Source organism: Colius striatus, chromosome 4 (assembly GCF_028858725.1).
Source record: "Colius striatus isolate bColStr4 chromosome 4, bColStr4.1.hap1, whole genome shotgun sequence".
Classification (NCBI taxonomy): domain Eukaryota; kingdom Metazoa; phylum Chordata; class Aves; order Coliiformes; family Coliidae; genus Colius; species Colius striatus.
In genome coordinates, this window is record NC_084762.1 from 20213162 (window position 1) to 20234143 (window position 20982).

The window sequence follows — 20982 nt, forward strand, 5'->3', positions numbered from 1 at the left end:
TGATTTTGTTTAGTTTATGTTGTTTTGCTTTCATGCGTGGCTTATTTTTTTTCTTCTCTTAATTTCTCTGTAGTAATAAAGTTAAAGGAGGTAGCCTTACCGCCCAGCTTAGTGAAGTTTGCTGTGTAGTCTGCTAAGGCTCCTGTCCTGTTAGTGAAATGGGAGAGGTTTCTAGAAGGGAAGTTCAGGATGGAAAAGTGCTGGGAGAGTCTGAATAGCCTTCTGAAGAAGTTTGCCATTATAGAAGGGAGCTTTTGGAGAATTGTCCCCTAGTTCAGATATACCCCTGAGATGACTAAAGGCTGTGGAGCAGGAATGTCTCCATGCCCAGGTAGGCAGTGACTGCTCTGAGCTCCTCAGCTTGGGCAGTGGAAGAGAGAGTGGATTGGTTTTGTTTTGCAGCAGCATGTGATACCTTTCCAGCTTGAGATGTCTGCTCTAAATACTTCTGCATGTCTTTCAGGTCTGGTGTGAAACGAATTTGCGAAGGTGCATCAGTGACTTCCATCGGTTTATCTGCGAGACGTGTAACAAGGCATTCCCTATGCTCTCGGCGCTCAAACTGCACACGGAAACTCATGTGCTAGATCAGGGAAAAGACAAGCACAAGCCACAGCCCACAACCCCACCCAGTGAGAGCCCAGACCAGAAGGCCTTCATGGCATCCTTGGGCCTGCAGTACACCAAAGACATCAAGCCTGTCAAGCAGGAGGACAATACACAAGATGAGGTCCAAGAAATACGGCTCAGAGCACTGAAGAGTAACCTACCTCAGGAACCTGGCAGCACCGGTCTGCTCAGCCTCTCTCCTCTGGAAGCTGCCTCTATGGGAGGATCATTTTCAGTCCTTCCCCCTACAAAAGAAAACATAAAGCTTCTCTCACTGCAGCCTTTCCAGAAGGGTTTTATCATCCAGCCTGACAGCAGTATTGTGGTAAAACCCATCTCCAATGAGTCTGCCATCGAGCTGGCAGACATTCAGCAGATCTTGAAGATGGCTTCTTCCGCACCTCCTCAAATCAGTCTTCCTCCACTTTCTAAGGCACCTTCTGTCCCTGTGCAGTCCATTTTCAAGCATATGCCACCGCTGAAGCCAAAGCCTTTGGTAACGCCCCGAACAGTCGTTGCAACCTCTACGCCTCCTCCTCTTATCAGTGCCCAGCAAGCTTCCCCTGGCTGCATCAGCCCAAGCCTCCCACCTCCCCCTCTGAGGCTGATTAAGAACTCGGTGGAGTCCTCCTCCAACACTCACCTCTCCCAGCCAGGAGCCAAATCGAGTCCTTCCTCACAATTGCTCCTGCAACCCAAAGTGGAGCCTTTAACTCAGCACGAGATGAAGACACAGCTGGAACAGGACAGCATCATTGAAGCTCTCCTGCCTCTGAGTATGGAAGCCAAGATCAAGCAAGAGGTTACAGAAGGAGACCTCAAAGCCATCATCGCAGGGGCAGCGAACAAGAAAGCCCCAACCATGAGGAAAGTTTTGTACCCCTGCCGTTTCTGTGACCAGGTGTTTGCCTTCTCTGGTGTCCTGAGAGCTCACATCCGTTCCCACTTGGGTATTTCCCCGTACCAATGCAACATCTGTGACTACATCGCAGCTGACAAGGCGGCACTGATCCGGCACCTGCGGACGCACAGCGGGGAGAGGCCTTACATCTGTAAAATCTGCCACTACCCCTTCACGGTGAAAGCCAACTGTGAGAGGCACCTGCGAAAGAAGCACCTCAAAGTGACCAGGAAGGATATAGAGAAGAACATCGAATATGTCACCAGCAATGCTGCAGAGATGGTGGATGCCTTTTGCTCCCCAGACACTGTGTGCAAGCTGTGTGGAGAGGACCTGAAGCATTACCGGGCCCTCCGCATTCACATGAGGACGCACAGCGGCTGCCAGAAGAAGAAGCCTTTTGAGTGCAAGGAGTGTGGCACAGCCTTTTCGGCCAAGAGGAACTGCATTCACCATATCCTCAAGCAGCACTTGCACGTGCAAGAGAGGGAGATTGAGAATTACATCCTAGCGGTGGACTGCAGTGCCCAGGAAAGCCAGACAGACCCTCAGTTATTGGAGGACAGCACTTACATGGACCGCAAGCCCATGACGCCTTTCCTGGAGCCACAGAATGGCTTCTTGCTTGGGACCTCGTCTCATGTTCCCATCAAACTTGAGCCCACGGGCAACTTCCCGATGGATTTTGACGAGCCGTTGGATTTCTCTCAGAAGAACAAAAACCTGAGTGCTGTGCAAGTGAAGCAGGAGAACCTGTTTGGCTCTTCTCCCTTGTCCCTCTATGACTGTTCCATGGAGCCTATCGACCTGTCCATCCCCAAAGCCCTTAAGAAGGATAAAGATGACGTCCCATGTGAAGCCAGGAACCAAGAGCTGTCTGCTTCTGGGAACAGCGATAAAGCCTATAACTGTCTGCAGTGTCCTTTAGTTTTTGGTACCAATGGGAACTCAGAGCAAAACAAGGCTGTCAGACATCCCCAGCCACTGAAAGGTTCTTTGCATTTGACTGTCCCGATCATTTCCCCGGCTCTCCTTGGCAATTCTGCCCTGCTGAGACCGTTGAGGCCTAAACCACCGCCGCCACCTCTCTTGCCAAAGCCTCCAGCAACTAAAGAGCTGCCGCCATTGGCTTCCATTGCACAGATCATCTCATCTGTGTCTTCCGCTCCTGCTTTACTGAAAACGGAGGCTGCAGATGCCAGTCCCAAGGCAGCGAGTAGCTCCACGGGGTGTGACAAATCAGGGAATGCCAAAGCGAAGGTGACAATCGTGACCGCCGTTCAGAGAGACTCCGGCCTGCCCGGTGACCTGGCTCAGGCCTGTGACCCAGAGCAGGCTCCCCTTGCCGACACCAGCTTGACTAAGAAAAGAGGTAGAAAGAAAGGAACGAAAAATAAGCCTAAGCTTAGCAGTGGTGTGGATCTGGAGTCAAGCGGGGAGTTTGCCAGCATAGAGAAGATGCTGGCTACCACAGACACTAATAAGTTTAGCCCGTTTCTGCAGTCCACTGACAATTTCAAGGAAGAAAGCGGCAGAAACGGAACAAGTGAGGACGAGAAAGAAGCTGCAGAAGATAAGCTGCTGAGAGGGAAGAACGCTTACTCAGACTGCCTGCAAAACATCCCCTGTCCTTACTGCTCTCAAGTCTTTCCATGGGTAAATTCCCTTCAGCGGCACATGCTCATGCACACAGGTAAGAGAGCCTTGTGCCATGGTGGATTGTAGCCCCTGAGGATGTTCCTCATGGAAGGGCCTTCCCGTGGAGGAATATTTCCTTTTTCTCCTCCCTCTGATGGCATTGTTTGTTATTTTGCAAGTCCCTAGGCATTGCTGTGGTATAGTGGTGGTGGTAAATTTTTCAGTACTGGAATAATCTCTGTGCCTTTGAGTACCAAGGAGGCAAGTTAAACTGCTGAAGCCTGTTTGACTTCAGTGGCATACCTTAGCGTTCTTGGGAAAAGACTCTGGTTTCAGGTACTGTGTTATTATTGTCTTATCTTGAAGGTGAACATGTGTGTTGAGTGTTTTATTGTGTTTTTACATGGTTTGTTTGGCTCCTTTGAGTGGCTGTTTGCCTGCATCAGTAATGATAAAAGTATCCGTCAGAGAGCAAATAAGTACAGAATGGTGGCTGGAAAATAAAATAATATTGTGTTTAGCGGAGTTTTTTTCTTGTGGTGGCTTTCATTTGACAGATCAAAGAAGGAGGATGTGAGAAACATCATCCTGAGCCTTACAAAGTAGTTTGCCTCTAGGAAATATTTCTTCTTAGTGCTAGACAACGAAAGGTGGGTTTACACCCGAAGGCATGGAGAAGTGTATGGAGACTTTAATATTGTGCCCCTGTGTAAGTAACCTCAAACCTGGTGTAAACAAAAAGAGGAATTGGGGAGGGAGATTTGTTCTAAGTTTGGGGGTATTTTTCATGCTTTACTATAAAGAAAATACTCTGTTGAATAGTGTGCCAGTTTGAAGTTCACTCCTTTTTCCACCCACACTGTAATAAGGTAATTAGCAGATTCTCATCTTGCTCAGAGAGAAAGGACAAAGCTCTACTTGCTGCTGCTTCCTTTTCAGTCAGTCATAATCATTGATATTATTTGTTTAATTATGCAATCTCAGCTCCTGGCATAAAGAGTAGAAGTTAGGGATATTTGTCAGAAACTTAGGGGACTTGAATACAGCCTTATAAAAGATAATTTTCTTGAAGGAATTGAGGTTTCCTGGAGCAACTAATTCATGCCTGTGCTAAAGAGGGAAACCTGAAGAGGTGAAAGAGGTTAGCTAAGAGGTTTAAAGGCAATCTGAGCTGTGAAGCAGTCCCTGTTGCAGTTTGCTTTGGGTGACACGAGGACATAACTTGCAAGGTATCGGTGCAACAGTGAGGCTATTGTTTTCTGGCCCACAGAGAACAAGTTATTTCATCTTATTAAGCATACAATTTACTTTCCATGGTGAAGGAGAGCACTTTATTCGTATCAATTGTTTTCTAACACCCTGCTCTCCAAAGAAAACATATAGTTACTGAAGAACTGTTCGTAAGACAGAAAACAATAGAGAGGCTATTCCCAGACTGAGGGGTTTGACCTGCTTATCGATGGCAGACTTCCAAGGTAGCAGCACTGGTGCAAACCCTTAATGAAGAGAGGAAAATGCATTCAGCCACAAATTCTACTAGTAAAACTTTTCTCTCCTACCGGCACCAGGCTTGAAAGGAGACACTGTCCTTTCAGAAGGCTTGTGCTGCAGTCCTCACAAGGGAGGCACACAGCTGTGGCTGTAGCACAGCTGGATCGGCAGACAGAAGGGTTTTGGTCATCCTACAGCAGGAGCGATTACCAGATTCTGGTTGGTTCACTCTGGCAATGATAGTGCTGAGCTCTTTTTAATCATCATCAGAGCAGCTTTGAGGGAGACTTGTGCTGGAGGACCACCCCACAGCAATTTCTGGCTGACCTTGGGGCATCTCCCTTCAGGTGACACTAGCACTCTATTTCTAAACTGGGAGCTGGCAGCAGCTCCCCTGTGGCATCAGTGTAGATGAGGCTTACTGGAGGGGAGAGGGAAAGCTAAGCTGGGAAGGTAGAGGAGATTTAGGCCAGGGTGGCAGTGCCGGTGCAAGCACTAGGATGTATTCAGGTGGAGCAAGCCCTGTGTTTCTGTGGTGAGTGTCAGGTGCTGGTGGCATGGGAGGACTTCAGCAGCTGATAGTTACAGCAGATGGTTGGATTTGTGTTCTGGGTGGGCAAGCTGGTTTTCTGATGGAGTCATCTAAAAGTGTCATAGTGCAAGGCACCATTTATATCCCTACAGGCAGTGACTTCTTAGATAGCTCTGGTTTTTTAAAAGAGTTAAGAAAAAAATCTATTCGCTAGTCTTACTGTAAAGAGAAAAGGGGAACTTTATTGTCTGGGCTTGATGTCTTCTCCCTGACCCAAGGAGAGAAGGGGCCAAGAGACTGATGTGAGTGGGATAGGGTGAGAGTCCTGGTGATCTGCACGTGTTGAATATCCTTACTGGTAGCATGGAAAAACACATGCTACCAGTAACCCACATCCCTCGCACAATCTCTCTGGTGAAAGCTTTTGCCCTGCTTATTCTTGCCTCAACATTACTGTGTGGTTTTTAGGTCAAAAGCATTTCCCTGGAGAAACGTACACCCCCCTTGCTGGTTTTTATTTTCATGCAAAGCTCACAAGTGAGACACTGGAGATTTGGCATAGCCTGGTTTTATACAACGTTTGACACAGTACCTGTGTTTTGTTTAAGCATAATTAAACACTTACTTTTAATACTTTCTTTCTCTTGGTGTCTTTGCTGTTTAATTTACTCTTCCACATTCAACTCAATTTGCCTTTCTTTTCTGCTCTTCCCTTCTGCTCTTGACATTCTTCATTCTTGGAGAAGCAAGTAGTATGTGCCCTGCAGGAGGTGCGGTTAATTTTGCTCCTTTTACGGCATATGCATCAGACTAGGTTCAATGTAAAACAAAAATAATGGTCTTTTTTTGACAGTCGTTTACTATAGATAACTCAAATCTGTTGCAAAGAATCACTTGAGGATATTTTCAGGATGATAACTGCCAGATCTTGTTCAGCCCAAGATTTTTTTTTTAGAAAGTGATATTTAACAGCAGAGGAGGATTTGGGGTTTTTTGTTTGCTTGGTTTGTTTTGCTGTTACAACGTGAATGAACTGGACAAGAAAAGATCCATAAACAAAATAAAGTAATAAATAAATAGAATACAGTTACACCTAGCTCATGAATCTGAATGTTTCCTGTTGACTGGAGGACACAAGTCATTTAAAAGGGAAAAAAAAGGGGGGGACTGAAGGCATTTTTTATTTTTTTGCTTTTATTATTTAATCAAAGTGAAATTTTAGACATCTTTGCAACGTTTGTCCTTACTGTGTGTTTCCACTAGGACAACAGTAGCAGGAGACAGCTTGATCTTCTTACATGCCATGATTATTTAGATGACCCTTTATATTGGACAAGATCCCCTTGCAATGGCTGGTTTCCATGAAGCGTACAGCCTTGGCGAGTCCTGCTGTGCTGCTGACAAAATTGCACAGTCAGTTCTGAGTCAAAACGTAGGCACAGATGTATTTTCACCCAAGCCATGGCCATTGCAATGGAAAAAGTTAATAAATAAGTCAAATCACATCACACTTAAGCTGAGTGTTTAGGTTACCCTCCAGTGAGGAAATGTACCTCTTCAGAAGAATGGTTGCCTTTAAGGGACAGTACAGGAAGCAGAGAACACTGCTTTTTTTTTGAGTGATCTTTTTCTGTGCCTTCAAAAGGTGGCATTTTTGGAAAGCAGTCTGGTTTCCATTTGGGAACAGGACTGTAACTGGGGTTGGAGGATTGGAGTTTGCACAGTAAGCAGGATTTTTATTTGAGTTTTGAGACCTCCAACGAGGACGTTTGTGTGGAATGAAGAATGTCTTAGCTGTTGTAAGTAGTTGTCTGTATGACAACTGTTTGGTTGATACAAAAGTTTTAAAGGCTGGAAATATGAGAAAATTGTGACCTGAGATGCAGATTGAGTTTCAAGTAATTAATCCCCAGCTAATCCTGTCATTGCATGCTTGAAAAGAAATGTGGAAAGGAATTGGGCTATCACGAAGCAAAAAGATTTCTGCTCAACTTTGAAGTTCTGTTTTGTATTTGCATTGTGAATGAAGCCAAGCAGAAGTGCAGAAAGTAGTGGTAATTGTAACCATAAACTTATGGTTGGCTTAGCAGTCATCTAAAAAGAGTGACTTGAAAGCCTACAAAAATCAGTGCCTTGATGCTTCTGAAAAGTTGTGTTGGCACTGGAAGAAAATTCAGAGAAAGAAACAGTGCCTGAGACGCCTGTGAGATGTGGGGAATCCCTCATAGGGGCGAGATGTTAGTTAGACCAAAACCGACGTGGGGAAGATTAAAGTGAGAAACATACCCACAGTGTTGTATCAAAGAGACTGCTGGCTGGGTTTGAATTGGGTGTTCGGAGGTTTTGGGTGGAATGTGTAACAAGAGCTGATCTCCTTTTACAAGTAACTATCCTCACAATCTCTTTCTTCGTCATGAAGATATCTCATAGGACCCCTTTCCTCATTGATTCTGGCTTTTCTTTCAACTCTTCCTGCTCTCAGTCCCTTCCCTTGTTTTAGCCATTTAAATGAATCACAGACATGAGAAGCGTCCTCCTGCTGTAACTGATTGCTTATTCAGTGTATAGGGCCTGATTCCACTGAAGTCAATGAAAAAATGCCCCGTGACTTCAGTGGAGATTGTGTCAAATTCACACAGGTGATAGGCATCTCAGGAGAGAGCCTGCTGTTGATGCTTGCAGTCCGGATGTTGTAGTTCATCACTAAGCAGTGAAGAGGGAAAAGGAAAAAAAGCAGTTTCTTCTTACACATTAGAAGGACAGACAGACATACTTTTTTTCATTTGTCAGGCCAGAAGCTCTTCCCCTGTCAAAAAACGTGTCATTATGTTTTCTACCAAAGCTAGCTGAATTTGCACGAACCTGGAGTTGCCAGCTGCTACCTGAGGAGAATTAATGTGCTTACTTCCCTGGTCCGAGGAAGGGGATGCTGGATCTCACAGTGGCACAGGCAGTTTTTCCTGAGTGTTGAGAATAGCAACCTCAAGTAATGTTTGGTGAGATGGAACACTGCAGGCAAGCGAAGCGTGAGGGTGTGAGAAGTGCCCTGTTGCATTAGAGCAGAGGGATGTGCAGACAAGTACTTGTGTCTCCAATGGTGCTGGTAGGATGTGTCATTTTGGGTCAGCCTGTGAGCCTGGCTACTTCCTGAAGCCTGTTCCTCTTAATGCTCTATTAGCATCCACAACTGCTGCATTAGGGTTGTGTGTTAGGGGGCACATCCCTGCCTGCTCCCTTTGCCACTTGTGTTTGGCCCCACTGTCTTCAAGTCTCTCTGATTGCTTTCTGAACCAGCTGATCCTGACTGCCTCCAACCTCACCTGGTATCAAGCTCCAGAAGTTTGCTACCTGCTGTGTAAGGAACTATTTTTTAATCTGTTTTCAGCTGCTCGTTTCAGAGACCTCCCCCTATGTGCCCACATTCCAAGATCTGAATTGGAGTTCTGTGTGCACCCTCTCAGCTGCCTTCATGATTTGTAATCCTTGATCATAACACCCCTTTCTTTCCTTCAAAATGAGCAGCCTGAGCCTTTCTGATGTCTCCTCACAGGGCAGCTGCCCCATCACTTGTCTGGAGTTTGCTGTGTGCCATCTGTAACCCGACTATCTCCTTTCTGTGATATTAAGACCAGAAGTGTACACACCACCTAAGGCAAGGGCACACCAGGGCTTTACACAGCAGTGAAGGGACACTTCACTTTTTCTTGTTCGCAATACTCTTTGTCGTGGTACCCAGTGTTTCTTGGCTTTATTTTGACTGCCGCTGCAGGCCAAGACAGTGATACTGGAGAGCTGTCAGCGATAGCTCTGAGACCTCCTGCCTGAGCACACCTGCCAGTACCACATTCAGCATCACATCTTCTAGATTATTTTTACAGAGGTGTTTTTACTTTAGACATCTTCATTGAAGCTCACTTGCCATCATATTGCCACCTCTGTTTCGAGAGTTCAGCGGTGGAAGAGATGGATTGTCAGATCAAGCTGTTGCAGGCTTTGTTGTAGGCAGACAAGTACCATTTACTCAGAAAGGACAAGCTGACCCGAAACCAAGGGTGAGTGCAGTCGCTCTGGGTTTTTCTGTGCTGACCAAATGGGATAGATGCGGTGGTGCATGGCCCTTGCTTAAAAAGTGTTTGCACAAGGGAGCCATTGCTGTAGAGTGTTCCCAACTCCAGGAGAGGCAAGGTCACGTTGTGTCACTTTTGAGTCGGTTTCGCAGGAGAGTTGTTGAGCTTAACAACCCTAAGAGCAGCGAGAAGTTGGCTCTGTGTGTCAGGGTAGTTAAAATTACAAATCAGTTGTTACTCTCAACCTCAGGGCAGCAGCTGATCAGATTGCACAAATATGTGCACAGGATTTTCCTCTTACATGTCCAAGCTCCAGTTGGTTTGGGAAAGTCTGCTCTTTTCCCAGCCTCTCTCATCCTTTCTTCTTCTTTAAATACAGTAATGTACCTTGTACATACTACATTCAAATGTCAGGTCTCAGTACTAGTCTGGCATTAAAATCTGTCATGCTGGGGACATGTTACAACGTGATTTGATCTTGCCTATCATGAAGTTGCCTTGTTACCATGTTAACAGCCTGTAACTTCACAGGGCTGTAGCACAGTATCTGCAGCGTCACGTGGGCTCATCCTGCCTATGCAGACAACAGATGGCTGCAGCCTGAGAGAGGAAGACTCATGTTATAACACGATCCCCTTGCAGAACAAAAGTCTGTAGAAAGGGCTGTGGAAGTGCTCACCTCTGATGATCTTTGGTCAGAATGAAACTAAGATGTCCTACTTGTGTCTGCTGAAGAATTTTCTTTGTAGTCAGAGGGATCCTAAGGCAGCTCAGCTGGGGATGAAGAGGCGTTTCTCAAGCCGGGCACAGGAGCGCTGGCAGAGCACGTAGGACAGGGAGAACTTTGGTGGAACATGGATGTTGTTCTTACCAGCCTGCTGAGCTGGTCAGAGCAGTTCGACCTGCCCCCAGCAGACAGAGCCTTGGGCCACGGTTGGATAACACAATGCACTTCTTGGCAGTACTGGCTCAACCTGTTCCCAACTGTTCATCAGCACAGCTGTAGCTGACCCAGCTGCCCAAAAGAAAAACAGAAAGGGCAAGGGGAAAGACCGGAAGTCGTGAGATTAGTTCCCAGGTCTGGCTGGTGGTACAGCCCTGAAAGAACACACTGATGCAGCTGAGGTGTGGAGTTGGCAGCATCTCCAGGGACATGCTGGGGACACGCGCTGTCGGAATTGGCTTTGCTGTCAGGTGCTTTGTGTCGTCAGACAGCAGAGAAGGAGCCCAGAGCCTATACTGTTATGGTTCCCACCTTCACTTTATAGCACAGCTTGGTGTTTATAACTGAGTTCACCAAGTGCTATTTAATCGTGGTCCAAAATCATTCAACAGCTTTGGACTTGTGGTCTCCCTCCATTGTCGAAAAAAAATGGATTTCAAAATCAATGGAAGTAAATTCACAGTTTGAAACTGTGGCTTGGTTTAAAATGGGATTTTGTCTGTCTTTGTGCTGGTTTTACAAGGCGGGTGAGTAGTGTGCTGGGGGCTCACATACAGAACCCATGCCAGGACTGTACTTGGAAGTGAATAATCATTGAGATTTCACTTTGCACCAGAAGGAAAGGGAATTATGGGAGATGCTTGGATAGTGTTTAGTCGGCCACAAACAAAGCGAAGCTTTAAGATGAGACGTAGGACAGGAAGTGCATTTCAATGGAGTGTCACTGGGAGCAAGTTTATAGAGAGGTTTTTTTAGTTTGTTTCTCATTTAAAATCAAAGTAAAAACAGGATGGTGGTTTTGAATAGGATTCAGAGACGAGGAGGCTAAGTGATGGGGCTTGTGTGTGTCCGTGCTGCATGGAACAGAAGGGAATGGTCTAAAAGCACCTGAAGCGAACTGAGGACATCTCTCCTGGCTTGCAGCAGTCAGACCAGGGGAGGCCTGTACCAACAGAGGGGTGTACAGTGAAATTGTGGAGCAACTTCATGAATTGCTCGCTTTCATCATGTTAAAGCAGCCTTGCCTTTGTCTCCTTAGGGCTTTCTGAATGCTCCCTTGCAACAAAACCCAGTTGATGGATGGAGATGTGGGATGGGAATGGGGTAAGGGATTATCTCTTATGTAATACAGAAAGAGACTTTGTTGAGGAAAAATCCCTTTCTTAAAGAGACTTGCCCATAATGTGAGGGCGTCAAACACTACTGCTCTGTGCTAGCTGGGCAAATATTGACAAAGTAAGTATACTCAACAGTGAATTTTCCGACAAGCATTTAGCAGGATTCATCTTTGCTCTAGATATCTGCCATGCTGTAAGCCCTCCAGAAATCATGTGAGCCTTGGACATAGTGGAGGACTTCTTGTTTTTCCAAACTATTCTAGCTGTTGGTACCTCTGAACTACATTTGTGGGTATTTCCTGGAGGACAAAGGGCTTGAAACTTCGTTGTCAGTGTCAGGCGAAGTTTAACAGCTGCTCCAGAGCCACAGCTGAGAGTAAGGCAAGAGTTGCTTCATGCTGGGGGTTGGCTTAGAGTGCTAGAGGTGTTCATAGAATCACAGAATGGTAGGGGTTGGAAGGGACCAACCAGAGATCATCCAGTCTATCACCTGTGCCACAGCAGGTGCCTCTAGATCAGGTCACACAGGAACATATCCAGGCAGGTTTTGAAAACCTCTGGAGAAGGAGACTCCACACCCTCCCTGGGCAGCCTGTGCCGGGGCTCCCTCACCTGAACAGAAAACTAGCTTCTTCCTTATGTTTAAATGGAATTTTTTATGTTCCAGCTTCATCCCATTACCCCTTGTCCTGTCATAAGATACAACAGAAAAAAGAGATGCCCCAATCTCCTGACACCCACCATTTAGATATTTGTTAATATTAATTAGATCCCCCTCAATCTCCTCTAGGCTAAACAGCCCCAATTACCACAGCCTTTCCTCATAAGGAAGATGCTCCAGCTCCCTGATCATCTTGCTGGCCCTGTGCTGGACTCTATCCAGCAGTTCCTTGTCCCTCTTGTTTGGAGGATACTGAAGAGATGGTATACAACTTGCTGATTGTCTTGTCAGCTCCACATCAAACTGCCTTTCTGTTTAATGGTGGAATTCCCCATAAACTGAAAGTTTGGAGCCCTTCTGTCCTGTTGTGTCCCCCTCTCAATAAAAATTGCCACTGGGAAGTCTCAGTCAGAGCTAGTCCTGAACACTTTTCCTTGTGTTGGTTACTTCACCTGTTCTCTTAAAGGTACTGAGGGATGACACCTTTTGCCAAAGGCAAAAAGTGGTTTTTTTCCAGAATTGATTTTCTCCTTTTCTCCCAGGTATATTCAGTTCCATTTACTGTAGTCCAGTTCTGTCTCTAAACATTTCATTTCAAAAGGCACTCAGATATGACCAAAGCTCCCTCAACTGCAGGATGATGAAGTATTTAACTTCTGTGTTGTGTGCATGTGAAGGTGGCTAGATTTTGGTGTTTTATAGTGTTTGCGATAAAAATGGACAAAGATAACCCATAGGATTTTGCTAGTTGGCTCCACAGGTTGGAAAGAGGTGAGTTGGTGAGTGGAAAGAAGAAGCAGCATTGTGTGAGGCGGTCCAAAAAATGCCAAATTTACCGGACTGCTGCCACCTAGTGGTAGCTGCGTCTGTTGTAAAATATTTTAAGACTAACTGGAGTTATTTCAGTTAATGGAGGGAAAACAGTAAATTGTTGGCTCATCTGACTGATAATGCCAACTGCTGTACAACATCTGTTTCCAGTGCTCAGCTCCAGTTTTGAGCATTACTTATGTGATGGGTTTTCTGACGCTTCTCTCGGGATGTCAGGAATGTTTGACAATAAAGATTTGCCTTATAGTCACAAAATAATTTCCCATCACAACACCTTGTTTTATCTAAGAACTCCTTAGCATCTCAGGCTCTGCTCTGCATTCCACCTTAGTTCCAGGAGAAAACAAAACCACGGGAAAACAGGGTCAAACCAGCAACCTCACCACCTTGATCCGTATCTACTCTTTCATCTGAAACTTTACACATTTGGTGTCTCTCTTGGTAATTTGGTTTGTGTGTTCAGGAAGGCAGTTTACTCCTCTTTCTTTCTTGCCACCCATAGAAGACGAAGGGTTGTCCTTTGACTAGACTGACTGAAAACTACAACGTGAATTGCAAATAGATTTCAGCAAGACAGTTTTTTTCTTTCCACGGTTTGAAGGAAAAATGATTTTGACTACAGCTAATATAGTGGTTTCTTTCATGCAAGTGGAAAAGTTTTTGGATTCTCAGATGGAGTCCTGAGGTTTTGCTTATGAATATATCTCCTGAGAAGTTCATATTTTCCCATAAGCTGATGAGGCAGCAGCTGAGCTATCAGTAGTTGCTTGGTGTTGCCTTCCTCCCTGTGTCCTTACCTCGCTGCTCATCTCCTCTGTCTCTCTTACCTTGCCGATGTTCTTTGACTCTGGTGACAGAATTGACATCATCAAATACTGTCACCTTCTTATCTTCACTTTGGAGAAGTGACACAAACTGTGTTTGTCCATGACAGGATAGTGTATTCTGCTCCCATGGTTGCTAAAGAAGTGAGGGTGGGTAGGAGCCTTGGCAAGCACACCTCTCCACTCCTACTCTCTTGACTCCTTGAGTGTAAATATCTGTGGGATAACAAATGGACTGGAAAGCAGTTTACAGCCTTAGTAAGTGGAAGATGGGAGAGGGGTGAAAGATGTGACAGGCCTTTCCCACGTGCCCTGTGTTCCTCACTGCCTGGACACGAGTGACTGCTCCACACCATAAATCAGCAAAATTCTGGAAACAGAAGTGCCATGTCTGAGAAGAGCTCGACCTTTTTGTAGGGACTGCTTCCCTAGATCTGAAGGCTCAGTCGAAATTCTCCTCCTTGTTTAGGATACAAGCCTGCTGGAGCTGTATGGCCAGCAAGGTTGCTGCAGATGGGCATGTGAGTGGGGAAAAAGCAGTGGTGTGGGCCAAGCCTCACCCCTGCTGGAGAATGGAGTGGCTGCCAGTGACACACTGCCCTCACAGCCCTCTCTCTGTGATCTCCCACCAGCCCAGACATGGCTGGCTGCTTGGCCGTCGTGTTTCCCATGCGCCTTCCCAGCTCCCTTGCTGCCATTCCTGCTGGGCTGCAGCAGAGCTGGACTGATCCTCACCCATCCCCGGGAGCCAGGTTTGTGCAAAGCAGCTCACTTTCTCCCCAACTGCAAAACCAACCACGCAGGTCAGGGGTAACCACAGAGCAGCTTGACTAGTCAGGAGCTGCCACTTTGCGATATGCGTGAAGTTTCATAAGGGGCCTCCGAAATTCCTTCTTGACAAAGAAAACAGCCAGTCTGGTTTGTGCAGGTAAGAAGGAGGAGCGCTCAGCAGAGCACGTACGCGTGTCAGCATGCTCCTGGCTACGTCCCTGCCTGAGGTTTGAGTGTGTTCATTCAGGGGTGGTGAGCCGGCTTTGGAAGAGAAAGCCTGTCTGCATCTCTGCTGCCAGGGTCTGAAGTGGCCTTTGGCCTTTGTTTCAACTTCACGTTTGTTTTGCATGAAATAAGCCTCATCTTGTTTGCCCATGCTAATAAGGCAATGTCACATACGCTCCAAGATGGTCCACAGGTATCTGCTGCACTCAGGAAAAAATAATTGTGGGCCAGCCATACAGTGACAGAATTAACGCCTGGGAAGGGACCCAGGGCACAGAGGAAAGGAGAAGAGGTAGATTTCAGGTACAATTCATTGAAGGATGAATGTACTATAAGAAAAAGAACATATTTGGAAATACCAGAAGTAGCAGAAGAAAAAGTTAGGGAAAAATTGGAAAATCATGCATGATATACAACATATAGAAGATAGAAGTTGTGATTTTTGCATTGGAGAGTTTTAAGACGTTCTTGTTTTGGCTTGCTGTTATTTGAGTGTTACCAGTATATAATCTCCTCATTCACTTCACTCCTGATATTTCCTGTTGAAAAAACAACTTGCTCTGCATCCACTGTCTTCTGTGTGGTAAGCAAAGAGTTACTAACTGTTGCTCTGGGCACAAGAAAATGCAAGCTCTCTCCATCCTGGTCTCCTCATGAAGTTGACCTCTCTCCATCCTGGTCACCTCATTCAGTTAAGCCCTCTCCATCCTAAGAGAGCTGCCTGAGGAACTGCTCAGTGCCATGCTTGCAGTCACTCTCTGGCCTGACGCCCATCCCTGCAGAGGAGGGGATCCTCGCCTTGCTGGGGGGGAGTCGGGGTGGCCTGCACCTGCCAGGAGATGCCCCCCACTTTGCTGTGGGTGAACACCAAGGCTCACAGCAGCCACCTCAGGTGCTTTCTGTTGGTGTCACATCCAGACCTTTGTGCCTCAGATCCACTTGGCCGCTCTGTTTTTGTCTCTTCATCCATCACATCTTTGTGATGGTGGCAACCAAACTCAAACTCCTCTTCCTTGTAGTTACCCTTCCGTCTCACTTCAGTCCAGCATAGACCTGTGCTCTGGTGAAACAGTTTATGTGTGAATGTTATGACCATGCAAGAGCTGAGACGAGACAAGGACCCTTCCAGCAGCAGCAGGGAGTCACGGCAGTTGCCATTTAATCCTTCCTTTCATCCTTTTTCTTGGGCCAAGGTGAGTTGCTCCTGGTGAGCTCATCCTGCCCCAAGAGGCAGCCTGTGGAAGAAACCCTAGTCATGCATCATTTTTTAATGTCTCCCTGGTGTGGACACGACCTGAATTATGTGCCTGGGCCCAGCTACCTGCATGTAACCAGGGGCACGGTGCCTGGGCTCTTGGCTTCTCATACCTGCCTGGCTCCTGTTGCTCTGGGTTGGCGAGCAGTGCTTCCTCTTAATTGTCATGCATCAGCATTTCAGCTTGATTTTCAGAAGTGACCTCTTTCTGTAACAGCTTTCTTTTTTTCCTGATCCTTTGTTTGCCTTAATATAGCCAAGAGATAATGAGTCAAAACACAGAATTCAAATGGAGATTCGCAGGGCACTTGTAGGTGACCTTTGTTTTCAGATGCCCACATCCTGGAGTTCTCTAGCATTATACACACACAGATCATGGCCTCGTTGCCTGTTTTAATGGGCAGATAATTAGATGAGCAATGAACTTTGCAGAAAGCTTTTGTGTAACCCACTGTCAGTGTAAATGGATCTGTTTTGGTTAAAAGGTGAGATTATTTTGACAGGTCACTTCTTCCCCTTCCACCTTCCCCCCACCCCCCCAAGAAAAAGCATATGGAGAATTATGGTCTATTAAGTGATTGTCCACAATGACTGGAAATGCTGCTAAGCTTTGACATGTGCTTAATGGCCGTTTATTATCACTTGTGTGAGGAGATGGGGTCAATGCAAGTCACATTGCAAGACTACTTTCAGACTACCAAGTGCTTGGGAACTGCCTACTTATCTTCTGTCATTGGTCTTGTGAAAAAAGCCTGTAATGGGAAATCCTCAGTTTGGAGACAAGCATGCGTTGTACTCTGTCAAATGGAGAACTTAAACTGTTCTACTAGAGTTTCTAAATCCCTGTAGTTACTCAGCAGCAGCTCTCGGCCTTGCAGATGAATGCTGGAATGCCTGGTAGGTGATGTGCTCCCTTGGCCATATCCTGTCAACAAGAAGGAGGTGGGGTGGAGGACTTAAAGCAAGGAAAGTTTCAACTTTTAGAAAGCACAACTGGTGAAATTCGTGTCCTGGGATGGTTGCTGGAAGGTGGTGCTGGAGACGTGGTTACATGCAGTGCATCATTGCCAGCTTTGGCCTCCAGATCCAGTCTAGATTCTTTCACGTTTACATTTACACTGTTGATATAGAGCTTGGAAGGGGCACAGCTCCAGCCCTTTTTTCTCCTGGAGCACCTTACCTGTTTTAAGTTTTTGGACCCATGTTATGTCTTCAGCAACATGAATGCTGTAGGCTGGTAAGGAAGTGGAGGAGGTCATTCAGGTGGATATTTTAGGTGTGTTTTGCCTTGGTGCCAGATTAATTGTGAAAATGGTGAGGGATGCTGCCTGTTCCTGCATCCGGCCTTTACATTTAGGTTCCAAATGGTGTGTCAAAGAGTGCGTGTCAAAGACCCACGTGTGCATGAGCTTCTGCATCTTTTGCTTATATGATGTATACCCAACTTTTTGAACTGACCTATGTGTTCCTGACTGCATTAACTTCTAACATTTAGTTGTACCAATTGCTTGCATGAGGCCTTTACAGTCCGGTGGAAAGCATTTCCTGCTACTGATTAATCAGGCTACTAAGCAGCCTGATTAATATGTGGAGGTACATTAACTTCGATCTGTGTCCGTAGTTTTCATACATGAGTTTATAAACACTACACGTGGCTGTGGAATCGGTGTATTTGCAGTAGTAGTGACCTCAACTCCTGGTAAAAGCCATTATGTTAAAAACGACTGCAAGCAACTGCCAAGAGTGCGAGTGAGTGTGTTTTGGAAAAGAAAGCATTTTGTTACAGGTTTTTAATCATCTTGTTCATTGGGGCCTGTGTTGTTTTGATGTCGTTTTCAGCTATAAGCTTACTGGCCTGGGTCACAAATAAGAGGAGCATCTGTTGGGGTGCTTGACTGGGAAGCACAGGTCGTGTGCAGCCTGACTGCTGGTAGCTGTTGATCAGCAGCGAGCATCCCAACTGAAAGTTTCTCTCTCTTTGCTTGCAGACAGGCAGCCTGATGCGGAGACAGTAGCTACAGGAAACGAAGTCTTGGACCTGACCTCCTGTGAGAAGGAACAGCCAGAGGAAAGGACAGAGCTACCAGAGAGTGAGTGCGGCCCCAAGGAGGAGCAGAAGGCTGACTCCCCTCCAGCAGAGGATGCCGAAGAAAAAGCAGATGGATTTGAAGAGGGCCCTGAGGAAGATTCTGTAAGTAACAAAAGTCTTGACCTCAATTTTGCCAGCAAATTAATGGACTTCAAGCTGGCAGAGAGTGACCAGAGTGCAGGCAGCAGTTCTCAGACTGAAAGGAAACATGCCTGTGACATTTGTGGCAAAACCTTCAAGTTTGCTGGCACTCTTAGCCGCCACAAAAAGGCCCACACTCGTGAGGACAGAAAGGATGAAAGGAGCAGTGAGGATGAAAGCAAAAGCGTTCAGGATGATGCAGGAGCTCCCTCGATGCAGGACTCTGGTCTTGAGCAGGAAGAGTCTCCGATGGACTTGAAGGTAGTGGAGTCTCCTGTGGACTGTGAGGCGACAGGAAAGGAGAATGAAGAGAGCGAAAGCATCTCTGAGGGGGAAGGCACAGAGAGAAAGTCCACTGAGAAGAGCAGTGATGACAAAAAACCAAAGACTGATGGGGCTAAGAGTACTGCAAAAGCAGACAAAAGAAAGAAAGTCTGCACTGTGTGCAACAAGCGTTTCTGGTCTCTGCAAGATCTGACGCGACATATGCGGTCTCATACAGGTAAGAGGAGGCTTGGGGGCAGAACAGCTTACGAGCAGGTCTGCCACCAGACTGAGGCATCTGCTCCGTAGGCACACGACTGCTGCTAGCCCTTGAGGTGGGAGACACTGCTTTTAGTCTTACAGGTGTCTGCAAGGTGTCTTCTCTGCCCCCATCCCCCATGCTGCAGACAAAGCCCACTCGAGGGAGCGGGAATTGCCACCGCTGCCCTATATTCAGTTCCCAAACTGGTTTCCCCCATGCTCGCTTGCAGAGTTGAGAGGTGAGGACACGTGTGGAGATCCGCAGGCAGTGCAGCTTCTGACTCCCCTCTTGTCACAGGCATGTGGCTCTTGCCAGTATTTTGACAAGGTGTGGAGAAAATCTGGCAGGATGCAGTTAGACTGATGGGTGAGTGAAAGTTTAGGGAGTCTGGTTTTGTCTGATGATCTAAGCCCGGTCACCAGTCACGTGCTGGTGATCTGTGGGACCTGCTTGTTGAGTGATAGGCAAAGCTCCAGCGGTCACCAGCAGACACCCTGCTTGTGGCTCAGGCTCAGGCAGGGGAGGTGGAACGCAGAGAGTTAAACCATGGCTTGACCTGTCAGGTGAAATAGGTGGGATTGCTTCATGAGATAGACAGTTTGCAGCAGTCCTTTGCAAATGAAATGAAGCCAGGGGCCAGCTCAAAGGGGAATTAATCATTCATCCTTATTAGTGTATGCTCATTAATGATGCATGTTACCTGTCAGCAAGCTGCGCTGACGTGGGAAAGTTGGTGCAGTTGGATGTTTTGTATCTTTAGAAGGTGCTTTCTGTTGAAGACAAATGTCATTGTGATTAATGAAATATTTGTGCTGTAACTGACAGTGGTGGACTATACCAAAGACTAGTGCCTTAACCAGGCTTTTTACCCTTCTAAATATTAAATATTAACCTATTGAGTGCAAAATTGACATGTTTTCTTCTGGTACTGAGCCACATGGCCACTAAGATGATCAGGAGACTGGAGCATCCATCCTATGAGGAAAGGCTGCGGGAACTGGGGCTGTTTAGTTGAGAGGAGACTGGGGGGAGATCTCATTAATATTTACAAATATCTAAATGGTGGTTTTATCTAGTGACAGGACAAGGAGTAATAGGAAGAAGCTGGAACACAATAAATTCCATTTAAACATAAGGAAAAGCTGCTGTTGAGGTGAGGGAGCCCTGGCACAGGCTGCCCAGAGAGGTTGTGGAGGCTTCTTTTCTGGAGATTTTCAAGAGCTGCCTGGATGCGTTCCTGTGTGACCTGATCTAAGTGGACCTGCTTTGACAGGGAGTTCGAGTATATGATCTCTAAAGGTCTCTTCCAACCCCTACCATTCTATGATTCTGTGTGTGCCTATTTTTGTACTGATTTGGAAGCTTGGGGAAGATGCTAGTGTCTAAATTACTGAGCTCTGCCCCTAAATGATGTGTGCCTGTGGGGATTCCCGTACCACATGTCTTGATTGTTTTCATTGTACGCTGAGATACGTGGCCTTGTCAGGGTGCTTTTTTCCCTTTTGTTTCTCTTATTTGACACTGAAGGATGTTTTAACATAGAACAGATGTTGAATGGGAACCTGGGACAGTGCTTTCTCCAAATTTAATAAATGTAAATACCACCTATGCCCATGGTTAGATCAACACATTATCAACCCAGTACTGTGGGTTGACTCTCCTGCTCCTTCTTCCCACTTACTCAACTATACCGGGCAGACAGCACCCAAGGGCAATGCACTTGGTTGGGACTGGGAGGGGATTCTGTCTATGGGGCGATGGTTGCTTGGTTTTCTGATGAGCTCAAGCTTAGGAAGGTGTGCAAGCGTTTCAGGGGCAGAAAGCAGCTCTGAGAGCTCTGTTGGTTACAGCAGAGGATGCCTGCAGCTGCTCCTCTGCTTAAGATTGCAAAATAAGAGAAAGAACTTTGTCCTTCAAGTGGCATTGCTGGAATGGGCGTGAAGAGGTTCTTTAGGGGCTTTCACATGTCACTCCTGTCCTAAAGCACCAGTAGGCTGCGAAACACCAGCAGCTCTGTAGATAACATCCCAGAGTAGGCATTTTTTTACTTAGTCAGTAAACGCCGATCACCTCTAGCAGACACCTCCTGTGTCCCCTGTATGCCTGACAAGTCTAGCTGCTCTGTGCCTGTTTTGAAGCATGGTCATGCTGCCTTCTGTTTCACAGAAAGAAGAGGCTCTGTTGTTGGCAAGGGTAGTTCCTGATAGCTTCTCTTTGACTTTGGTGGTTAACTTGTGCATTTGTCCTTGCCCATCTAAGAGAGAGGGAGATGTTTTATCACACGTGGTTCAGTTCAGTTTTTAAGTGCTGTTGAGCAGTCACCTGGGCAGTACCCTCATCCTTCCATCTCAAGTCTTCTC

The 20982-nt window shown here is 46.4% G+C and overlaps 1 protein-coding gene across 3 annotated transcripts in view; it reads left to right on the forward strand.

Moving 5' to 3' along the window:
• Positions 1–20982, forward strand: part of RREB1 (ras responsive element binding protein 1) — a 124466-nt gene that overhangs the window by 99361 nt on the left and 4123 nt on the right. For 2 of the 3 annotated variants that reach the window (XM_061995948.1, XM_061995947.1), the window contains 2 exons: positions 464–3203; positions 17855–18598. In XM_061995948.1, coding sequence (XP_061851932.1) covers positions 464–3203; positions 17855–18598 — 3484 coding nt within the window. The remainder of the gene's footprint in view (positions 1–463; positions 3204–17854; positions 18599–20982) is intronic. The other variant, XM_061995949.1, reaches the window with a different exon arrangement.